The following is a 23140-nucleotide window of genomic DNA, read 5'->3' on the forward strand; positions in this document are numbered from 1 at the left end:
ATTCACTTGAGAAAATCAGATGTAATCAGTTATAAGCAATTTGGATTTAGGAAATGTAAATCCACAACTAACGCAATGGATTCCTTAGTAAAATTTGTCCAAGATATGTTTGAGGCCGGGGGCTACGCCCAGGGTACGTTTTGTGCCCTGAGCAGAGCTTTTTATTGTGTAGAGCATAATACTAAAGCTACTCTGCTTTGGTTTTGATAACAACAGTGTATATTTGTTTAAATCTTACCTAGAGAACCACCAACAAGTTGTGTGCATTGGTAGAGAGAACTCAAATTTGGTTTATGTTAGGTCTGGAGTGCCACAAGGGTCAGTGTTCGGACCTTTATTGTTTCTGTTAATGATTAATGGTCTGCCTTTATTCATAAATTCCCACACAATATTGTAAGCTGATGACACAACTTTCAATCTAGCCCCACTGATAACACTGACCGAAAATACTCTTGCTGAATCTTCATTATGGTTCAGAGCGAATGGTTTCTTGCTAAACGAAATAAAACACAGGAACTTTACTTTAGGTTGAAGAAGATCTCTAACCATCATGAATTAGAAACCAATTAATTTTTAGGTGTTAATATTGACAACGAATTGACCTGGACATCATACATCAAAAATATATTGGGTAGACTTTCAAGAGTCATTTATCTAATCAGGATTTTAAAAGTATATGTTCCAGATAATTATGTAAGATCAGCATATTTTGCTTTCTTCCAAAGCGTTATATCATATGGAATTTTATTGTGGGGTAGTAGTTGTCACATAAATGTCATTCTGCTTTTGCAGAAGAAAAGTATTAAGAATAATTACTGATTCTGGTAAATCAGAGCACTGTAAACTTCTGTTCTTTAAATTGCAATGTCTGACAGTAGTAAACATTTTCATTTATAATGTGCTGTTGTACATTAAAAATAATGTTTCCAAGTTTGTATTAAGAATTGATATTCATAGCTATAATACTAGAAACAGAACATGTGTAGACATGCCTCATCATAGACTATGTAAAACACAGATCTCCTACCTAGTTGTTGGACTAAGAATGTTTAACGGACTAAGCAAAGATTTTAAAGAATTGCCCGTAAATATTTTTAAAGCCAAATTGTATAAGCTACTAGTAAACAATCCATTTTACACTGTTGACGAATTTTATGAAGATGCTTTGTAACATGTGGTTTCTACCTTTACCCATTTCAAGCAAACTAAATTACATTGAGAAATGTATGCTCATGACTTTGTCTATTGCTGTAATGAGCTGAACGAAAATAAAATTTTATTATTATTATTATTATTTCTTTCCTTTCTCAGACATTATGTCTGGTTAAAAATGGAAAGTGACGCGGACCTTGATCAAGCGTGACTTCCTTTTAAATGTGCGGTATATGTTACATTGTACTTAGGAACTTTCGGATAATTGAACATGTATCAATAATTACAGATTTGTGTAGTTGTATATATACATTTTGATGTAGCTGTATTGCGTTGATGTACTGGTGGATATTGTGTCGTATGACTCGTGTAGTTGATAGTATAATTGGTATAATGTCAACTTTATCCTGATGCCACATATCCTTGACTTCCTCAGCCAGTTGGACGTATTTTTCAATTTTTTCTTCTATTTTCTTCTGTATATTTGTTGTATTGGGTATGGATATTTCGATTAGTTGCGTTAATTTCTTCTTTTTATTGGTGAGTATGATGTCAGGTTTGTTATGTGGTGTTGTTTTATCTGTTATAATGGTTCCGTTCCAGTATAATTTGTATTCATCATTCTCGAGTACATTTTGTGGTGCATACTTGTATGTGGGAACGTGCTGTTTTATTAGTTTATGTTGTATGGCAAGTTGTTGATGTATTATTTTTGCTACATTGTCATGTCTTCTGGTGTATTTGCTAGTATTGTACATCTGCTTGTGATGTGATCTACCGTTTCTATTTGTTGTTTACAAAGTCTGCATTTATCTGTTGTGGTATTGGGATCTTTAATAATATGCTTGCAGTAATATCTGATGTTTATTGTTTGATCCTGTATTGCAACCATGAATCCTTCTGTCTCACTGTATATATTGCCTTCTTTTAGCCTTGTGTTGGATGCGACTTGATCGATGTGTGGCTGTGTTAGATGATACGGGTGCATGCCATATAGTGTTTTCTTTTTCCAATTTACTTTATTTGTATCTGTTGATGTTATGTGATATAAAGGGTTGTAGAAGTGGTTATGAAATTGCAACGGTGTAGCCGATGTATTTATATGAGTGATTGCTTTGTGTATTTTGCTAGTTTCTGCTCGTTCTATAAAGAATTTTCTTAAATTGTCAACCTGTCCATAATGTAGGTTTTTTGTGTCGATAAATCCCCTTCCTCCTTCCTTTCTGCTTAATGTGAATCTTTCTGTTGCTGAATGTATGTGATGTATTCTATATTTGTGGCATTGTGATCGTGCTAGTGTATTGACTGCTTCTCGTTCTGTGTTACTTCATTTCACTACTCCAAATGAATAGGTCAATATTGGTATAGCATAAGTATTTATAGCTTTTGTCTTGTTTCTTGCTGTCAATTCTGTTTTCAGTATTTTTGTTAGTCTTAGTCTATATTTTTCTTTTAGTTCTTCTTTAATATTTGTATTATCTATGCCTATTTTTTGCCTGTGTCCTAGATATTTATAGGCATCTGTTTTTTCCATTGCTTCTATGCAGTCGCTGTGGTTATCCAATAAGTAATCTTCTTGTTTAGTGTGTTTTCCCTTGACTATGCTATTTTTCTTACATTTGTCTGTTCCAAAAGCCATATTTATATCATTGCTGAATACTTCTGTTATCTTTAGTAATTGGTTGAGTTGTTGATTTGTTGCTGCCAGTAGTTTTACATCATCCATGTATAGCAAATGATTTTGTGTTGGTATGTTCCAGTAATATTATATCCATAATTTGTATTATTTAGCATGTTGAATAGTGGGTTCAGAGCAAGGCAAAACCAGAAAGGACTTAATGAGTCTCCTTGGTATATTCCACACTTAATCTGTATTGGCTGTGATGTGATATTATTTGAATTTGTTTGGATATTAAGTGTGGTTTTCCAATTTTTCATTACTATGTTTAGGAACTGTATCAATTTAGGATCTACTTTGTATATTTCCAATATCTGTAGTAACCATGAGTGGTGTACACTATCATAAGCATTTTGGTAATCAATGTATGCGTAGTGTAGCTACCTTTGTTTAGTTTTAGCTTGATATGTCACCTCTGCATCTATTATCAGTTGCTTTTTACATCCTCGTGCTCCTTTGCAGCAGGCTGTTTGTTCTTCATTTATAATTTTGTTCTGTGTTGTATGTGTCATTAATTTCTGTGTAATGACTGAAGTTAATATTTTGTATATTGTTGGTAGGCGTGTTATGGGGCGATATTTTGCTGGGTTTGCTGTGTCTACTTGATCTTTAGATTTCAGATAAGTTATTCCATGTGTAAGTGTATCAGGGACTGCGTATGGGTCTGCAATGTAACAGTTAAATAATTTAGTTAGATGTGAATGTGTTGAGGTGAACTTCTTTAGCCAGAAATTTGCTATTTTATCTTTTCCAGGGGCTTTCCAATTGTGCGTAGAATTAATTGCTTGGCTGACTTCATGTTGCAAAATTATCACTTCAGGCATTTGTGGTATCATCTTGTATGTGTCTGTTTCTGCTTGTATCCACCGTGCATGCCTGTTATGTTGTACCACGTTTGACCATATGTTGCTCCAGAAGTGTTCCATGTCTGTTATGTTTGGTGGATTGTCTATTTTAATGTGTGTGTTATCTATTGTCTGATAAAATTTCTTTTGGTTTGTGTTGAATGTTTGGTTTTGTTTCCTTCTATTTTCTCTTTTTTTGTATCTTCTAAGTCGTTTGGCAAATGCTTGTAATTTCTGCTTCTTTTCATCTAATTGCTCTATCGCTTCTTGTTGTGAGATTTTACTTAACCTTTTTCGTTTTTTTTTCTGACATTTCATTTCTTATAAATTGTGTTAACTGTCCGATGTCTTTTCTCAGTTTTTCTATTCTGATCTGTAGCCTGTGTTGCCATGCTGGTTTTGTGGGTTTCTTCTGTGTGTTGGTTGGTTCTGATCTCTGCCTAGTGTGTATATTTAGTGTAGTGAGTGCTCCTATATAAACCAGTAGTTGTAACTCTTCCATAGTTGTGTTTTCATTTATTTTGTTGTGTAAGATTGTGTTGATAGTTTTTATTGTTGTTTCGACTTGTGGGTTATTTGGCGGTCTATGCAAGAATGGTCTAATGTCTGTATTTGTGTCTTTGTATTGTATATATGTCAGCTGAAATTTTTCTTCTATATCTATCATGTGTGTCACTTCGTGTTCTATTTGTGCTTGTTCTGGTGGCTGTCTTAAGATTTCGTTTTCCTCTTATTGTTTAACTGATGCGTGTTGTTCTTTGTTTGTTTGCTCTGGGATGTTTGAGTCTGTTACTGTATTTTCTTCTTCTTCTGATTGCACATTATTTTGTTCCAGTATTTGTTGTACTTGTTGTTTGATGTTTTCTTATTCTGACTGGGGTATCCTGTTATTTTTTATTATTACACGGATCTGATCAGCTAGTCGTTATTATGTTAAAATTTTAATTCTGGGTATCTGGTAATAAATGTTGTGTATACTTGTGATCTGTATCCAGTTGTGTTGGTTCCTAGGTTTGTTGCTTGGTAATAACAGAATATGAGGTGTCGGTTAACTTCATCTGACCATCTCATCCTCTGTCTTTGTTTTCCTACTACAGTGATTGCAGGAAGAATATCCTGCAAAACACCTCTATTTGGATTTAAATCATTTTCCGTATGGCTAGCAGTGTCGTTACCACTGTGGACGGGCATAAGGGTGAGGCGTCGTCCCCGACCATGAAAGCACTTGTCCGAGGCTTCATTAGTTCTCTCCTGAACCAATTAATTACACTAAAATGGGGGTTAGCCCTATTAGTGGTTTGTTCTTTTCGTCGCCTTTTACGACTGGCAGAACATACCAGAGGCCTATTCTTTTCCCGGGCCTCCATGGGGTATTATTATTATTATTATTATTATCACGATTTCCGAAACGGCCTTGGTTTCAGTACTTTTGTTGACCTCGGCAAGCAACATCCACTTTGAGTGGAATCACAGGATATTTCCAGAGCACTTACATCGACTGCATATAAACCAAACAACAGCCTGTTCTTGTGATGATACTACTCAGGGACATACGAAAGTATATAATGTCAATACAGAAAATATAGTACGCGAGGAACAAGTTTTTAGCATTTGCTATCGAGAATAAAATCCCACAACCAATGTCAGTGAAGTCCTTGCTAACTGAACCCAACATTAAAACCTACGACAATGTACTCCAATATTTATATGTAAAGGACAGATAAGGATATAAAATTTAATAATAAACAGGAAAAGCGAAGCTACAACAGAAGAGTATATGGAGTGAACAAAGATATTATTATTACGCAGCAGTGACTAAAAGAGTCGAAGAAAACAATTCACGCACTCTCTCCTACCCTTCCAGTTTTTTCCGTACGTGTATTGTTGCGTAGCAAACAAAAAATTCGTTGTGAAGATACTTTTACTGTGATCTGTCACTGCACTGAAGTGGTTTCATGTGCAAAAAGTCTCTCGAAAACCTGAATAATCGTCATCATCCCTTTAAGAATCATAGTATAAATTAGAAAAGGAGGTAAAACCCAAGTATTTATAATGTCGTCAAGAACCACCACAAGTGCGGCTTCAGTAGAAGAGGTCACGGTAAGGCTTCGAAATACATAACTGACGGATACGTAGGCGATTTTAAGACAAGTGGTTCTGTGCGTGCTCGTACACTACTTCATAGTTTACGGTTGCTATGAAATTTATGTATGTGCAGCTGTTTACTGACATTATTTATAATCATTTGTATAACCATCTGATGATGCCTATACAACACAACAGCTGTCTGCAGGCAAATAAATATGAAATACATTGGTAGCCGCTCTAAGCGGAAGATGCGCTTTGTCGGGGCTCATCGTTCAGTTGACAATGTGTGTATATGATTAATCCTAGTGCGGGCGCACCTATTATGTGTAGCACGCTGGCTACAAACAACATTGCCTTGTACCGTTGCATTGATGTTCTACAATTGCGAGCCCGTACATTTTCATTCATTACTGCTTAAGCTGTCAGACTGATAAGTTATGTTGTCTTTCATCCAATTGAGCATCAGTAATACAAAATAAACTGGGAGCTACGTGATAACAAATTTACAGTTCGTTCAAGGAAATGACCCACGTTACGAGCAAGTGGCAGAATTCCACAGTGAGGCAGTTGTCTACGAGATGATTAGTATTTGTATAAGTGGTTGGAGACCTGACGTAGTTGCGCTGTTTAATGTTCCGAGGGGGTCACTACTGTGGGGTTAACACTTGCACACGGCAATAGAGTAATATAATGAAACTTTGTTTTATCATTGTTTTAATTGAAGAGTGTTTCAGCTCATGAATGTAAGGTTATGTTATCGTTGTTTGAGTAAAGTGTGCAATATAAAGACAGCTCTTACTTACATGTGTACAACTAATCCGCGCCCTCGCGCATGTAATGAAAAACGGCGTACCCGCTCGAGGATTAAAGGTATATTTTTCATATTTGTCTGGAACTTAACGAACGTTCTGCGTAACATATTTCAGTAAAGTCAGTGACCATGAGCTACAGTTGTGTTCGGTATTCTACAAATTTTGACAGCGATTCCTTGTTTGGTAAATAATGAGAATAGTGAACGCAGACTTCCCTTATTACAGGGTTACATACCGAATGGGATTATTGTGATACTTGAATTTTTTTTACCATTTTTGACCTGTTTGTTGTAAGTTAATTCTCATTGCGATGTAAACGTGGGTCTTAAGAAGTCAGTTGCTGAGGTGTCAGATTGTGTTGTGTGTATATTATGTTCCACGTACTCACTTGTGTAAGAGCTGATTTGTGTGTGTGTGATAATGGAGGAATCACAATAGTTTCTCATTTCAAGAAGATGTAACAGAGGCAGACAAACACACATGCAAATATCAACAAACATAATAATGTAAATAAATAAACTTGAAAATGGGAACAAATTCTCGACACGTGTTGTGCTTATTGCAGAAACACAATGAAAGGTGGAGGATCATGTATTTATCTTAAGAACGGCATTGAATTTAAAGTCAGAAATGATAGACAAAGACTTTGAAGTGTCAGCAATAGAGATAGTTTCTATAAATATTCCCAAGAAACTAACTATATTATGTGTATATCGTTCTCCCAGTGGTAATTTTGAGATAATCTTTTCAAAACTTATACAAAGCCTAGAACTAGCTTTGACTCTGAAGCATAATATACTTTTGTGTGGGAACTTTAACATAAATGCAACTAAAACAGATGACACCATTAACACATTTATGAATATCCTACATAGTTTTGGTCTATCATCACTAGTAAACAGTGCAACAAGAATAACCACACATTCATCATTTACCATTGACCATGTAGCTACAGATGTAGGCAGAGAAAACTGTGATGTACTTGTGAAAAATCTGGGACTGTCTGACCAACTGTGCAACAAGGGTAACCACACATTAATCATCTACCATTGACCATGTAGCTACGGATGTAGGCAGAGAAAACGGAAATACGGAAGCGTCCGATCCCGCCCGTCTGCTTTGACCCATGACGTCACAAATATGGCGGAAACGACCATAAACCACGATTCCAATATGGCGCATAAAAAGTCGTTATGTACACATTGTGAGGACGAAAATACATCGAAAAACAAACACACACACTTTCCACAAGAAGCCTAATGACACTAACGGGACAAGCGCGGGAAATGGGGTGTTTTGGGTGGGGGCCAAACTAAATATAAACAAATTTAGACGCCCACCCCTATACAAAACCACACAAAAAGACGAAAAAACCGAAATCACAAAACTCCCCAAATACCACTAAACAATATCATCTGGAATCGGACACTTCCCTTGACCTATGTAGCTCAACAGCAGCCCCCGATCCCATAAATTAGGATCAAACACTTCCCTTGGCCTATATAGCTCAAAAACATCTCCTGATACCAACATACACAGCCACACATCGGGATCGAACACTTCCCTTGACCTGCGCACTTAATTTTATCCGTCATATCCATTCCTGAAGAAAAACAACCGATTAATTTTACTAAAATTACCACACGACGTACAGCGACCACTAAATTAACCTTCACACAACATCGTTAACTCACTGAAACGAATTCCACTACAAACACAGCTGACACACTAACAATTCTGGATGATGAGCAAAAGCAAACTGAGCCCATTACACCACACGATCGAAAACCCTGAACATACCATCAGAGAGCACAACAAACCACAACACGACGACATCTACAAACATGCCACACTCAAACCAAACTCCGCGCCGTCATGACTTCATACATGACAACACCCTTACGTCACGGGTCAAAGCCGACGCATGGGATCGGACGCTTCTGTCGACCCGAGAAAACTGTGATGTTCTTATCAAAAATCTGGGACTGTCTGACCATCTATGTCACATTATAAAAGTAAAAGCTTGTGTAAAAAAGAATCAAAACCGCATGTATGTAAAAGAGTCTACTCTCCATCAGCTTTGCAAGAGTTTTCCTTAAAGTTAGCACATGAAAGTTGGGAAGGAGTATACATAGAAACTAAAGTGAATAGCAAGTTCTCCAATTTTATGTCTTGAGTTTAAATTAAAATTTGGAGAAACATTCCCCAAAGCATTAATTCCCATTGGAACACCCACCAACAATAAATGGATTACTAAAGGAATTAGAAAAAGTGCTCAAACTTGTAAATACCTAAACTCCATTAAAAAGGACAATAGTGATCCAGTTTTTTTGCACTACTACAAAAACTACAAAAGGATCTACAGGAAGGTACTCAACACTGAAAAATAATCAGCCAACGATAGGTTCATAAATTTAGCCAATAATAAAAGTAAAGCTACATGGGCAGTAGTGAAACAAGAAACAGGAACTGTGAAGCAGAGAGGTACAAACACACAAATCAGGAACAAGGAAAACTTAGAAAGTGACCCGAAAGAATTAGCAAATTATGTGAATACCTTCTTTAGCAGCATTGCAAAGAACTTACAGAAAAATTTTCCAAAAGGTGCTAATCAACCAATACAGAAGCATATAGCAAACTCAACGGTATTGCTTCCAACTACTGAGGAGAAAGTATGCAATGTTGTAAGGCTATTAAAGAACAAAAACTCGGCAGGTTTAGATGAAATCCCAATGTGCGTGCTGAAAAAATTCATAAACGGTATCAAAGCTCCACTAACAGAAATCATAAATGAATCCTTCAAAACCTGTTGCTTCCTTGACTATCTGAAGCATGCCAAAATTTTACCAGTTCAGAAGAAAGGTGACGTAGAAAACATTGAAAACTACAGACCAATAGCCGTATTGTCTTGCTTTTCCAAAGTGATAGAAACAATAATGAAAAACAGGCTTTTGAGCTATCTAAGTAAATTCAACCTCCTTTGCAATGACCAGCATGGTTTCAGGCCTGGTAGAGGTACAGACAATAGCACAATTTGCAAAAACAGTTTTAGAAGCACTAGATGAGAACAGCTATGTAACTGGCCTTTTCCTAGACCTGTCTAAAGCATTTGCTACAGTTGACCACCAGAAGCTGTCGCTGCAGCTAAAGAAGCAAACACCAAATGGAACCAGTTTTTTTCTTTATTCAATTATTATTATTATGTTACATGTCCTGTTAGCAAAGGGCTTGTCAAAAAGCAACAAAAGAAGAAAAGCTGGGTGACTGGAGAAGTAATCCATGCCAGAAATAATCTGAGAGTGTATTATGACCTCTCCAAACAAAAAATACTGAGGCCTACAACACACTGTATAAAATATAAAAGAAAGATTACTTTAGTTTTATCAGAGAAACTAAAGCATCATTCATCAGGATGTCTATAGATAAGCGAAAGAACTACTCAAAAGGTTTATGGTCTTTCATTAATGAAGAGAGAGGAAAAGTAACAAATCGGGCAGAGGACATCTGCCCACTGATGAGTGGGAAAAGCAATGAAAACCTTCTAGAAATACTTTTAACAGATATTATATTACTGTAGCAGACGAATTAATAAGACAAAATAAAACAAATGCAGTAAGTAAATTGTTAAACCCCCCACATACAAATCATACTATGGTTTTCATACCTACAACAGATACAGAAGTGTCAAACCTAACACAACAACTTAAAATTAAACATTCATCTGGCTTGGATGGTGTCACATCACATCTCATAAAAGAACGTAGAGAATGTATATTAAAACCACTGACACATGCTGAATGCTGCGATAGAAGAGGGTATATTTCCAGATTCACTGAAAGTAAGTAAAGTGAAGCCAATATTTAAGAAAGGGAACAGGGATGAATTAGGAAATTACAGGCCAATATCATTGATCTCAACATTTGCTAAAATCTATGAAATTATAATAAAGAGTAGAATTGTAAGTTTTATAACAAAGAACAGTATACTGCATTCATCACAACATGGGTTCAGAGAAGGGAAGTCAACAAAAACAGCATCAACAGATATAATTGAACACATTCTTAATCTACTTGACAGGGAACAATAGACTTGTGGGATTTTTATGGACCTATCTAAGGCCTTTGATTGTGTGAACCACTTAAAATTAATGATGACATTATATCAGTATGGAATTAGAGGAAAACGCTATGACATACTTAAATCATACATTACAAATAGGAAACAATGTACGGAAATCAGACATACTAGTGGGGGAAATATAACAAACTACAGATCAGAATTGCAAACAGTTAAACACGGTGTGCCGCAAGGGTTGGTGCTTGGGCCAATACTATACGTAAATGACTTCCCTAGCTATATAAATCAGAAACTTATAATGTATGATGATGACACAACAATCATTTGCACAGCTGACACAAAGTAGGAGCTTGAGAAGGAAGCACACCTGAATATCGAAAATGCAAATAAATATTTAACACAAAACAACCTGTTTATGAATCAGTCTAAAACGATGAATGTAGTATTTCAGACCAAGCATAGTGAAAATTATAATATAAATGTTAATATAAATGGAAAGACTATTAAAGAAGTAACCAACACAAACTTTCTAGGAACTATAATAGACATTTATTTATTTATTACTTGTCATTAGCCAACATTTGTTGAAATAGACAGTTTTGACATTACATTTGATAGTGAATCTAAAATTGGGAAACTATGTACATTCAGATTACATTACATGAGGATAAAGAGTTATTCTCTACATTATAATTCCTTAACATCATAGTTACTCTCTACTACATTCCAATTCATTAACATCAAAGTTACTCTATACTACATTCCAATTCCTTTACACCATAGTTACTCTCACTCTCTACTTTATTCCAATTCCTTTACATCGTAGATACACTTATCAGCTAACCATTTGTGAAGCTGCTTCTTGAAGGCATCACCTTGTAGGTCTTTCAGTGATGGTGGTAACTTATTATATAGCTTTAATCCTGTTTGTTTAAAGCTACTTTGGACCTTAGACAGCCTAGTAAAGTCTACATCAAGATTGTTTTTATATCTGGTATCATGTGAATGAACATACGTTCTGGAGTATGTATTTGTTTTTTTTTTATGGAAAGAAGACACGTTTTTATATACAGAGAAGGTAACATTAAGATGTTAAGTTCCTTAAAGTGCTTTCGACATGATTCTTCGCTTTTAATACCTGTAATTGCTCTAATTGCTTTCTTCTGCCACTTGAACACTGTCTGAGCACCAGATGAGTTGCCCCATAATTTTATTCCGTACTGTAAGTGAGATTCAAAGAAGACATAATAAGAAGATAAAAGTTGTTTTCTGCTAACTACTGCTTTTAGTTTCCTTAACAAAAAGACTACCCTAGATAGTCTGGTACATAACCATTCCGTGTGGGTATTCCATGTTAATTTCGGGTCCAGGTGGATTCCTAGAAGTCTTACAGAGTCAGACTCATTTAATTTTTCCTGTAGATTGTGCAAGAAGAACTACATAGTTTCAGTCTTGCTACTGTTGAGTATCAGCTTGTTACTGTGGAGCCATACGGCAGACTTTTCAAGCATTACTTTTGTTTGTTTCTTCACTTCCTCCAATTTGTTATCTGAGGTTATCAGGGTTGTGTCGCCAGCATATATTATTGACTTGTGAAGCATGAAAGTAGGCAAGTCGTTCATGTATACCAGGAAGAGAAAAGGTCCAAGCACTGAGCCTTGTAGCACGCCTGTTACAACTGGTAGGGCATTTGAATGCTGGCTATTTACTATAACTACCTGAGTTCTGTTTGTCAAGTATGATCTGATTAGTGCCAGTTCGTTATTTTTGACACCATAGCACTCTAGTTTATTTATTAGTATTTCATGGGATACAGTATCAAATGCTTTACTCAGATCTAGTAGTACAGCACAAGTGATGGAATTGTTCTCGAAGCCATCAAGTATGTCTGTCACAAGAGTTTCTACTGCATTTATTGTAGACAATCCTGGTCTAAAACCAAAGAGCAAAGAGGAAAAAAGATTTTGTTCAGCAAAGTAGTTGCAAAGTTGTGTTTTAATGCAGCACTCTATTATTTGGATAATATAGGTATGAGGGATATTGGACGGTAACTTTCAGGTTTGTTTTTTTCTCCTTTTTTATAGATTGGGATAACAATAGTAGCCTTCAGGACATCAGGAAATTTTCCAGCTGTAAAAGTACTATTAATCAGAAAGGTAAGAGGGCAACAATAATGTCAATTATTTGTTTCAAGATGATGTTGGAGATGCCATAGAGATCTTCACTGTATGAGCCATGTAGGTGTGTGACGACTTTTTATACAGTTTGGCAGGTCACCTGTTTCCATTTAAAGGATAAGTTATTTAGGTCAGGAATGTTGTAGGTAAAACTTTCAGAAGTTGCATCATCTGGTGCAGAGGTAGCAGTAGCTTCGATCTTGGTATTGTTAGCAAAAAATTCATTTAGTATTTCTGGTACTATTGGAATTTCTTGTCTGTTTTTATGCTTCCCTGCTATTTTGTTTATTACCTGCCAGGCTGCTTTGCATTTGTTGCTGGAGTTTTCAATGAAAGCATCATTGGCTCTCTGCTTTGCTGTCTGTATTTCAGTCCTATAATTCTTCCTGGCTTCTTTATACTTCTGCTTCGATTCTAGGTTACCAGTTTTAGCCATTTTATGTAGGGCAAGAAGTGTGTTTCTCAGGTCATGCAGTTCAGGAGTGAACCAGTAGTGCTTCTTTTTCCTATTTGGTGCACCATCTATTTTCATCTTTTTGATTATTTGTGGGCAACAGTTTTGAACTAAGCTCGTTAGTATTGAGGGGTATGGTATAGTTGTAGGTAAACAACTAGAATTCTCTCATATACAGATTTATTCTCACTTAGCTTCTACACAGATACAAGTCTGGAGGCTAACTGCCGTTAGCGTCCAACATCCTGCCCCAAAGCCCTCTCCTCAAAGATAGCACACTTGCGCACAGAACAAATATCGATATTTATGGCACTCTACGCCACATAGCCCCCTCCGCCCAGTATGGAGTACGTCCCTGTGAATGGGGGGGGGGGGGGGGTGAGAGAAGTTAGGAAGGTAACGCACAGTTCTTCTGCGTCAGGCAGAAGCGGTCGACTGGTAGGAGACCGGGGGGTGAAACCCGGTATGTCGACGGTGAAGTCAGCAAGCGACGCCGGCGGCTGAAGACGACGTCCCGTCCTGGAGTGGAGGTGTAGCACTTCGTCAGCCGGCAGACGGAGAATCACCTTGCCAGAAGGCCTAACAAAGGCACGCAAATTGCCACACGCAGCACTTCTGCTCAATTTAAAGCGGCGCACCACACGAGATTCTGCACTTCCTCCCTCAGTATTGTCACACGCGAGTACCACACACACCGTATCGCCATCTACGACAACAGATAATTTATGTATGTCATCAGGGTGCACATGTGTTGTGAATTCTTGGATGGCACCTGTACGAGCAATGGTAGGGAGGCAGGGAGGTGTGGGAAAGCCATGGCAGGGGGAAGCATCTGCTAAGAGGGGGGTGGCAGGTGCACTGGACTGCGCAGGAGACAACCTCGGGCGATCAGCTGACAGACGAGGGAGCGTGACCGAAGGCAACGAGGAGCCAGCGTGGATTGAACGGTGTGACAAAGAGATGTCACACGAAGATGGTAACACAATGGTAGAATCCGAGTGGTTGGCAGTTCGACTGCGAGGGCTGTGAGGAGTGAAGCCCCGAAAAGACTGGCCACTCGAATTGGAGAAGGAGCAGTGCTCGGCAGAGAAGCACGCTGTGGAGAATCAATACCCAAATGCATGGTGTGGGAAGATGGATGGCCGCTCAAAGCAGGAGTGGGAGAAATAGGGGCAGAATCAGGGAGGTTCACCTGAGGCTCAATGAAAGCTGCTTTCACTCGGTTGAGTGAGACCGTGGTTACAGAGTCTTTTATGAGGAGATCCATGTTATTCTCAGAGTGTTTGACGACCTTGTAAGGACCTGTGTAGGGCGACTGAAGCGGGGCTTTGACTGAGTCGTCTCTGAGAAACACGTACTCACAAGAGTCTAGCGTGCACGGTACATAAACGCGTGGAGGTGTATGAGCAGTCGGAGGTGGCGGCTGAATTTTGCTGCAGTGCAAGCGCACCCTCTCGAGAAGTGAAGGGAGTTCAGAGGGCCGTGGAAGTGGGGTCGGAGTGACTAATTCTCCAGGCAAAACCAGAGATTGACCATACACCTGGCAGTTGGGCAAAACAGCCAAGGGATGGAGAAGTGTGCCTGGAAACTTTGTTCTGTTGACACACCATGCATGCCCTTGCCCAAGACTGACAGTCACGGCGCATGTCTCTCCAGACAAACCGTTCAGTTACCAAACGGGTGGAAGCTTTGACACCGGGGTGTGCTAATGTGTGTAGTTTGTCAAAGACCTGGCATTGAAGGGGCTTAGGAATGAATGGCCACAACGTACCAGTCGATTCATCACACCACACTAAGTCAGATATTCCAGGGAAAGTAGAGCGTACCGGTTGGAGAGAGGAGCTGTGGTCTGAAATTAACTGCATGGTATCGGGGTCTGCCGATTGCAACCGGGGTAGGTCCGTTAAGTCAATTAAGGTTGTGACAGCGCCAACACGCGAGAGAAAATCAGCTACCACATTGTCCGCTCCTCGGATGTAGCGAATGTCATTTGTAAATTGCAAGATGTAATCGATGTGACGAAAGCGTCGGGGCGGATCAGCCGCAGGATTTTTTATGGCAGGAACCAACGGCTTGTGATCAGTGAGCACATAGAAATCTTGTCCCTCAACATCAGTTCTGAAGTGTCTTATGGCCTCATAAACTGCAAGTAATTCTCTGTCGAATGCTGAGTATTTCTTCTGCGCGTTGTTTAGCTTTTTTGAGAAAAACTGCAGGGGGGTCGTAACATCGTTGTATGTCTGACTCAGTACTGCACCGATAGCATTGTCACTAGCGTCAGTAGTGATAAACATTGTGGCGTCTGCCTGTGGGTGAGCAATAGTGACAGCGGAGGCCAACAGCTGTTTGAGTTCATTAAATGCCTTGTCCATGTCTGGTGTCCATGGTACCTGGCGGGTGCCAGAAGTTTGTGGGCCAGCGAGAGCATCTGTGAGAGGAGCCTGCACTGCAGAAGCGGCTGGCAAATGTTTCCGGTAATAATTAACTGTTCCGATGAACCTGCGTAATTCCCTATAGGTCTGAGGGCATAGCATCTCGAGAACAGGCTTGGTCTTGTCCTGTGGTGGTGTCAGACCGTCCGATGACACAACATAACTTAGGAATGTGACGGATGACTGGTGCAATTGAGTCTTTTTATTGTTCAGTTCAATACCAGTGGCTGCTAAAATATCCGTCACGACTTGAACATGCTCCTTACTCTGTTCTAAAGTAGAAGCAAAAACCAATATTTCGTCCATGTATACGAAACAAAAGTCTAGATGGGATAAAGTTTGATTGATGAAACGCTGCCACGTTTGGGGGGCGTTTTTCAACCCAAACGGCATAAATTTGTATTGGAACAGCCCGAAGGGAGTGGTTATGGCAGTCTTTTCAATGTCCTCCGGAGCCATAGGAATCTGATGAAATGCGTGCTTACAGTCCAAAACAGAGAAGTACTTTGCACTTGCGAGCACATGATTGAAGTCTGCGATGTGTGGAACTGGATATTTATCAATGATGGTGCGGGCATTTAAATGCCTATAGTCTCCGACCATACACGAAGTACCGTCTTTCTTTTGGTCAAACAGGATAGGACTAGCCCAGCAACCGGAAGAAGGTTCAATTATTCCCTTTTGTAACAGATCGTCCAATTGTTCATTTGCAATTTTCATAAATTCTGGCTTGAGGCGGCGTGGGCGTTGCGATATGGGCGGCCCATTGGTTAGACGTAACCGATGAACTGTGCCATTAGTGACTACTGCAATACGTGGCGCGGCACGACAGTCAGATGTCCGTGAAGCGGAGCAGGCAGTGGCGGACGGGCCAAGCTGTGGCGCTGAGGGCACGGAAGTACAGGTGTGCCACCCGCTCGTAGGCTGCGTAAAGGCCGCACACGTGTTAACATGGATGAGGTTGGTACACTGGTTCTTGGTAGCGGGCCGTGCCGCTACGAGCTTTGTAGGCACGAGTGGGCATGGCCAGAAGGCAGATGGCCGTAGTTCATTGCCACGAGCTTGGCAAGTTAATTGTCCATTCGGAACGCAAGGAGCATGAGCACTCGGACATACCCTATCAATACAAAAGGGGGTGCTGACACAGTTTACAGAGTTCACAACATTGTCGTTAATGTGCGCGGGCACGGGAACACCAGATTGGCACGGACTGACCTTGTCTGTAGCCGACGAGTCGTCTGCTTGTAGTGCCGCGAGGCATTGTTGTGTGGAGGCCAACTCGTGGTGTATGTCGCGGAGATGCAGCAGCATTTCCTTACATTCCATCCGCAACTTCGAAGACTTGGCGCACTCCACTAGCCACTTGTTTGTCCAAGATTGCAGCACCAAGAATAGGTTTACACACTTCTTAGCACAGCACACATGTTTGGTGTTAGCCGAACTGTCACTCGGCGAAGCGAAAGGAATATGTTTGTTAAGGGAGGGGTAAAAAACAGTATTTTGCACAAAATCTAGTGACAACTGATAGTGCTTGAGGAAATCAATTCTGAGAATAGGTTCTTCAATTGTTGACACTAGAAACGTCCACTCCAGCTTGCACTCGGGCGAAAGTTTCACTATATACAAAGTGGAACCCGAACACTGTAGGATAGACAAGTTCACTGCACGAACTACTGTTTTGTGTGGTTGCACTTTATTGGTTGCTAGGCGAACCGGCAGCAAAGAGACGTCTGCGCCAGTGTCTACCAGAAAACATACACCTGATCGTAAATCGCAAACATAGACTTGACCACACTTACTGTTATTGTCCGAAACGGAGTGCAACGTGGGATGGTGCCCGTTGTTTACATCGCAGGAGGTGGCACCGTAGCCTACCTGCGGTTGGAGTTTGGGTAAGAACACGGTGACTGGCATTTACGAGCTTGCTCCATTTACGAGCTTGCTCCCCGAATCTCGCGTGGAAGAAACAGTAAGGTTGGGCGGGCCTGTGCTCCTGTGGGTAGTTGCTAGGTAACGGAGTATGTGCCCCAGAGTCTTCCACAGAGGCCGATGCACTGTTGTTGCAGGGAGTTGAAGGTGCAGGCAGGGCCGTTAGTTTAACAAACTTGTTATTAGCAGCACCAGACAAGGGCGTGGCGTCAGAAAGTGTCTTAGTGCGGTCACGTCCAGAATGCAGTGCACGGAGCTCACGTTGCCTGGCGGAGTATGCTCTGTCGGCGGCGCGTAAACGTTCATTTACTGGCCTATCTTCATACGCAGAGATTGCAGTCTGGACAGGCAAAGGCAGCTTTACAGTCCAGATTTCCACAAGCGTGTCATCAGGCATAACTTGCTCATCGACGAGAAGACGGATGCACCGCCACAGCTGGGACGGAGACCTGTCGCCGAGACGCTCTTCGTAGATGAGCTGTCGCACATTTTCTCTCCTGGTTTTAGAGACGCGCTCCAGTATCGTCTGTTTCGCCACAGCATACTTCCCTGCTAGGGGGGGTGCTTTGACCAGATCGTAAATTAAATTGACGCGGTCGTGAAGATGGTTCATGAGGCAGGCGAAGCGTGCGTCGTTGTCCAAAGCACAGACATTGAATGTTTGCTCAACCAGGTTAAACCAGAACTCTGGGTGAGCGTGTTTGAAGTCTGGTAATTTTGGCAGATTCGGCACTGCAGTCACTGCGGAGGTGCGCCTATTACTTCGGACGGAAGTAGAGCATGCAGAAGATTGCGAGTCCGAATTATTGGCGTCCCGTAATGCGGGAATCGCGAAATTCACTTGACGCCGGGGGGGCGGCTGAGAAGCGACGGACGCTTGAACGGTGTGAGGATCGTAGTCAAAATGTGCATTCTCATTGTGCATTCGTGGTAGCTCGGAGAGAAGCCACAAGTGCTTAAGTACGCCGATGAATGTCTGTTATGCACACAGTATTCACTTGACCGTGAGTGGTGGGGCTGGTTGTAGATGTCGGAGTAATTACTGTCCAGCACAGAATTGTTGACCTGATTAGAAGCAACACAAGGATCCCACACATGTCCATTAGGATGCACACTCGGTGTGATATTTGCTGTTTGGCGAGCATTGAACACCTGTTGACTAGCCGGCGCGGAAGGATACACACATGGCAGGAGCTGATTCGAGTTTGAATTTACTACTGGATTTTCCAAAGTAGCAAAACCTCGCTCGACGCCACGAACTGTATTGAATTGTGTGTTCGACACAGGAGTAGGAATGTTCCGACCAACACTCTATGGAGAACACGTGGGAAGGTCCAGGCTAACAAAGCCAGAGTCCACGACCATTGGCGGTTGGAAGAAACTGGCGGCACTCGATGAATTCCACTGTATGTTCTGGCTGAAGGATTCCGAAGATTCTTGCGGCATGTCCACTACGACGGCAGGAGTGCTGGAGAGATGTTGCTGGAATCCGGGCAGCGGTGAATGCTGAAAGGCCATTGTCTGGAGCTGAACAAAGGCCCTCGCGATCGCAGAGAAACCCGACGCGGTAGGCGCGTAAATAACCTTCGGGCGGTAACTCGGACGCGTATTACACAAAAACGGGGTCATCAGTGAGGGGTATGGTATAGTTGTAGGTAAACAACTAGAATTCTCTCATATACAGATTTATTCTCACTTAGCTTCTACACAGATACAAGTCCGGAGGCTAACTGCTGTTAGCGTCCAACATCCTGCCCCAAAGCCCTCTCCTCAAAGATAGCACACATGCGCACAGAACAAATATCAATATTTATGGCGCTCTACGCCACAGTATGTTCATGAATAAGTTAAAAGCATTATCGTTGTTATTACAATTATATACTCTGTTCCACTCAGGTTCTGATAATTTTTGCGTTAAATTTGTAATGTTGTCAGGATATAATAATCTGATCCTCTTAATGTGTTCAGGTTGCTGAGTAGGATTTGGCATGGGGGGAGCTCATGGATGCACTGTGTAAAAAGATAAACAAACAGATCTTCATCATGCATAAAACAGCTAAGACTGTGAATGATAAAGTCTTCAGATCAATGTATTATGGACTTGTCTTCCCACTTTTGTATTATTCAGTTCATATATGGAGAAGTGCACAAGCTGGCTACTTAAAAAAAATATTCACAATTCAGAAAAGGGCAGTGAGATGCATTGCAGAAATACCACCAAGACAGTCCTATAGGCAAGCTTTTGTACACTATAATATTATGACAGTATATTCACTGTACATATACCAAAGCATAATGGCAGTAAGGTCAAGCGATAAACACTTCCTAAATAAAGATGTACACAAACAAGGTAAAAGAGAAAATGAAAATTACTACATGATAAACAGAAATCTAAAACTGTCTATGACTGCCCCTGAAGAAGCAGGCAAAAGGTTTTTTAATAAACTCCCCAAAATCATTAAAAAAGAAACAGACCTAAATTTTTTTAAAAATCATTTGAAACTATATCTCACAGAGAAAAGTATATACAGTTTGAGTGAATATTAAGATGGTGTTTAAATATGTTATATCATTCCTGAAAAATATATCTAAAAACAAAGATGATGTGACTTACCAAACGAAAGTGCTGGCAGGTCGATACACACACAAACAAACACAAACATACACATGAAATTCAAGCTTTCGCAACAAACTGTTGCCTCATCAGGAAAGAGGGATAATATATATACAGGGCTATTACAAATGATTGAAGCGATTTCATAAATTCACTGTAGCTCCATTCATTGACATATGGTCACGACACACTACAGATACGTAAACTCATAAAGTTTTGTTCAGCTGAAGCCGCACTTCAGGTTTCTGCTGCCAGAGCGCTCGAGAGTGCAGTGAGACAAAATGGCGACAGGAGCCGAGAAAGCGTATGTCGTGCTTGAAATGCACTCACATCAGTCAGTCATAACAGTGCAACGACACTTCAGGACGAAGTTCAACAAAGATCCACCAACTGCTAACTCCATTCGGCGATGGTATGCGCAGTTTAAACCTTCTGGATGCCTCTGTAAGGGTAAATCAACGGGTCGGCCTGCAGTGAGCGAAGAAACGGTTGAACGCGTGCGGGCAAGTTTCACTCGTAGCCCGCGGAAGTCGACGAATAAAGCAAGCAGGGAGCTAAACGTACCACAGCCAACGGTTTGGAAAATCTTACGGAAAAGGCTAAAGCAGAAGCCTTACCGGTTACAATTGCTACAAGCCCTGACACCCGATGACAAAGTCAAACGCTTTGAATTTTCGGCGCGGTTGCAACAGCTCATGGAAGAGGATGCGTTCAGTGCGAAACTTGTTTTCAGTGATGAAGCAACATTTTTTGTTAATGGTGAAGTGTTTAAACCTCCTCTACCAAGAAACGTGCCAGAACTGCGAGCTCACATCAACGATGCTTTCGAACTCATTGATGGGGACATGCTGCGCCGAGTGTGGGAAGAACTTGATTATCGGCTTGATGTCTACCGAATCACTAAAGGGGCAAATATTGAACATTTGTGAATGCCTAAAAAAACTTTTTGAGTTTTTGTATGTGTGTGCAAAGCATTGTGAAAATATCTCAAATAATAAAGTTGTTGTAGAGCTGTAAATTCGCTTCAATCATTTGTAATAACCCTATATATATATATATATATATATATATATATATATATATATATATATATATATATATATATATATACACACAAAATTCAAGCTTTCACAACAAACTGTTGCCTCATCAGGAAACAGGGAAGGAGAGGGAAAGACGAAAGGATGACCCTTTCGTCTTTCCCTCTCCTTCCCTCTTTCCTGATGAGGCAACAGTTTGTTGCGAAAGCTTGAATTTTGTGTGTATATATATATACACTCCTGGAAATGGAAAAAAGAACACATTGACACCGGTGTGTCAGACCCACCATACTTGCTCCGGACACTGTGAGAGGGCTGTACAAGCAATGATCACACGCACGGCACAGTGGACACACCAGGAACCGCAGTGTTGGCCGTCGAATGGCGCTAGCTGCGCAGCATTTTTCCACCGCCGCCGTCAGTGTCAGCCAGTTTGCCGTGGCATACGGAGCTCCATCGCAGTCTTTAACACTGGTAGCATGCCGCGACAGCGTGGACGTGAACCGTATGTGCAGTTGACGGACTTTGAGCGAGGGCGTATAGTGGGCATGCGGGAGGCCGGGTGGACGTACCGCCGAATTGCTCAACACGTGGGGCGTGAGGTCTCCACAGTACATCGATGTTGTCGCCAGTGGTCGGCGGAAGTTGCACGTGCCCGTCGACCTGGGACCGGACCGCAGCGACGCACGGATGCACGCCAAGACCGTAGGATCCTACGCAGTGCCGTAGGGGACCACACCGCCACTTCCCAGCAAATTAGGGACACTGTTGCTCGTGGGGTATCGGCGAGGACCATTCGCAACCGTCTCCATGAAGCTGGGCTACGGTCCCGCACACCGTTAGGCCGTCTTCCGCTCACGCCCCAACATCCAGTGGTGTCGCGACAGGCGTGAATGGAGGGACGAATGGAGACGTGTCGTCTTCAGCGATGAGAGTCGCTCCTGCCTTGGTGCCAATGATGGTCGTATGCGTGTTTGGCGCCGTGCAGGTGAGCGCCACAATCAGGACTGCATACGACCGAGGCACACATGGCCAACACCCGGCATCATGGTGTGGGGAGCGATCTCCTACACTGGCCGTACACCACTGGTGATCGTCGAGGGGACACTGAATAGTGCACGGTACATCCAAACCGTCATCGAACCCATCGTTCTACCATTCCTAGACCGGCAAGGGAACTTGCTGTTCCAACAGGACAATGCACGTCCGCATGTATCCCGTGCCACCCAACGTGCTCTAGAAGGTGTACGTCAACTACCCTGGCCAGCAAGATCTCCGGATCTGTCCCCCATGGAGCATGTTTGGGACTGGATGAAGCGTCGTCTCACGCGGTCTGCACGTCCAGCACGAACGCTGGTCCAACTGAGGCGCCAGGTGGAAATGGCATGGCAAGCCGTTCCACAGGACTACATCCAGCATCTCTACGATCGTCTCCATGGGAGAATAGCAGCCTGCATTGCTGCGAAAGGTGGATATACACTGTACTAGTGCCGACATTGTGCATGCTCTGTTGCCTGTGTCTATGTGCCTGTGGTTCTGTCAGTGTGATCATGTGATGTATCTGACCCCAGGCTGACCCCAGGAATGTGTCAATAAAGTTTCCCCTTCCTGGGACAATGAATTCACGGTGTTCTTATTTCAATTTCCAGGAGTGTGTGTGTGTGTCTATATATATATAGATTATAATAGATGATATGATTATAATAAAGGGAAACATTCCACGTAGGAAAAATATATCTAAAAACAAAGATGATGTGACTTACCAAATGAAAGTGCTGGCAGGTCGACAGACACACAAACAAACACAAACATACACACAAAATTCAAGCTTTCGCAACAAAC

The 23140-nt window shown here is 41.2% G+C and overlaps 1 protein-coding gene across 1 annotated transcript in view; it reads left to right on the top strand.

Moving 5' to 3' along the window:
* The first annotated feature begins 5694 nt into the window (after nt 1-5694).
* Nucleotides 5695-23140, top strand: part of LOC126199668 (cAMP-dependent protein kinase type I-alpha regulatory subunit-like) — a 226049-nt gene continuing 208603 nt past the window's right edge. The window contains exon 1 of the mRNA XM_049936596.1: nt 5695-5775. Within this exon, the coding sequence (XP_049792553.1) occupies nt 5728-5775 (48 nt within the window). The 5' untranslated portion in view covers nt 5695-5727. The remainder of the gene's footprint in view (nt 5776-23140) is intronic.

This window comes from Schistocerca nitens, chromosome 8 (assembly GCF_023898315.1).
Source record: "Schistocerca nitens isolate TAMUIC-IGC-003100 chromosome 8, iqSchNite1.1, whole genome shotgun sequence".
NCBI classification, from domain to species: Eukaryota; Metazoa; Arthropoda; class Insecta; order Orthoptera; family Acrididae; genus Schistocerca; species Schistocerca nitens.